We start from the raw sequence: 1,147 nt of genomic DNA, 5'->3' as shown, positions 1-1,147 counted from the left end.
TGGTGAAAAACTGACTTTGAAAAATAAATCTGTTCTTTTTTTTCTTATAAAAGGTTAAATAAAACAAAAATACTGGTGGTAATTTCTGACTGTGTAACTTTATAAATGGCAGCCCACACCAATGAATCAATATGAACATATAGTAATAAAGTTGCTCTTTATTTAGTTTTAAAAACAATCCATACAGTATCACATTTATTAAAGGTTTTTCTTTGACTCGTTTACATTAAGAGTCTTTCTGCTTCTTTTAGAGCTTCCTCCATTTCAGCCGCCTGCTGTGAAAAGTTCTGCCTTTCCTGCTTCATGACTTCTCGTGCTTTAGACATGTCCTCAATGTTTGTCTGGATCTCCTGAAAGTTTGTAAAAAATAAACACAAACACCAGAATAAAGCATCAACTGCAACAAATGGAAAAGTTACATTTCAGCTTCATTCAGCTGGAGCCTTGAAGAGCTGAACTGAGGTCTGAAACTTTGTAAAAGATTAATCATTTTAAAACTGAAAAAAGTAGAAAAGCTCTGGCTAAAAGCTAGATGTAGCTAAGGCCTACTTAAAATTGAAAAGTAGCAAAAGCTAGCTAGAAGGATCACAATAGTAGTTAAAATGTCAAAAAGCTAGAAGCTAAAAGTTGCAGGAAACTAGAAGCTAAATGCATCTATTATTTTTTATTATAAACATCAGGACAAAAAGACCATATTCATCTAAACAAGAAAAATACTGTATATAGTTTATACCAAATTTCATAAAAACTAGTACAGTTGAATTATTCAGGCATATTTTTTTTCCTAATTCTTATTATTATGTAGTCTTTATATTATTTAAAAGGTAATTCTGATGGATTTGAGAGAAAGATCATAGAAATAAATTAGAATATTTAAGTAAACAACAGGCTAGCATGAGCTAACATGTTTTACTTTTTGTATTAATAATATTGATCACATATTTGCATACAAATTGATTTTTATTGCGGGTATAAAAACAAAACAAAAAAAGTTAATTCTGTTATGTTTGGTCACATTTTCCAAGAGCCACTGCAGAGGGATCAAAGAGCCACTGCAGAGGGATCAAAGAGCCACTGCAGAGGGATCAAAGAGCCACTGCAGAGGGATCAAAGAGCCACTGCAGAGGGATCAAAGAGCCACATGTGG

General features: G+C 32.3%; 1 protein-coding gene across 2 annotated transcripts in view; it reads right to left on the bottom strand.

Moving 5' to 3' along the window:
- Window positions 1-138: 138 nt before the first annotated feature.
- Window positions 139-1,147, bottom strand: part of knstrn (kinetochore localized astrin (SPAG5) binding protein) — a 5,085-nt gene continuing 4,076 nt past the window's right edge. For both annotated transcript variants that reach the window (XM_014015405.1, XM_014015404.1), the window contains exon 9: window positions 139-350. In XM_014015405.1, coding sequence (XP_013870859.1) covers window positions 222-350 — 129 coding nt within the window. In that variant the 3' untranslated portion in view covers window positions 139-221. The remainder of the gene's footprint in view (window positions 351-1,147) is intronic.

This window comes from Austrofundulus limnaeus, unplaced genomic scaffold, assembly GCF_001266775.1.
Source record: "Austrofundulus limnaeus strain Quisiro unplaced genomic scaffold, Austrofundulus_limnaeus-1.0 Scaffold129, whole genome shotgun sequence".
NCBI classification, from domain to species: Eukaryota; Metazoa; Chordata; class Actinopteri; order Cyprinodontiformes; family Rivulidae; genus Austrofundulus; species Austrofundulus limnaeus.
The sequence above is the reverse complement of the archived record's forward strand: the minus strand, read 5'-3'. Positions and strand labels throughout refer to the sequence as shown.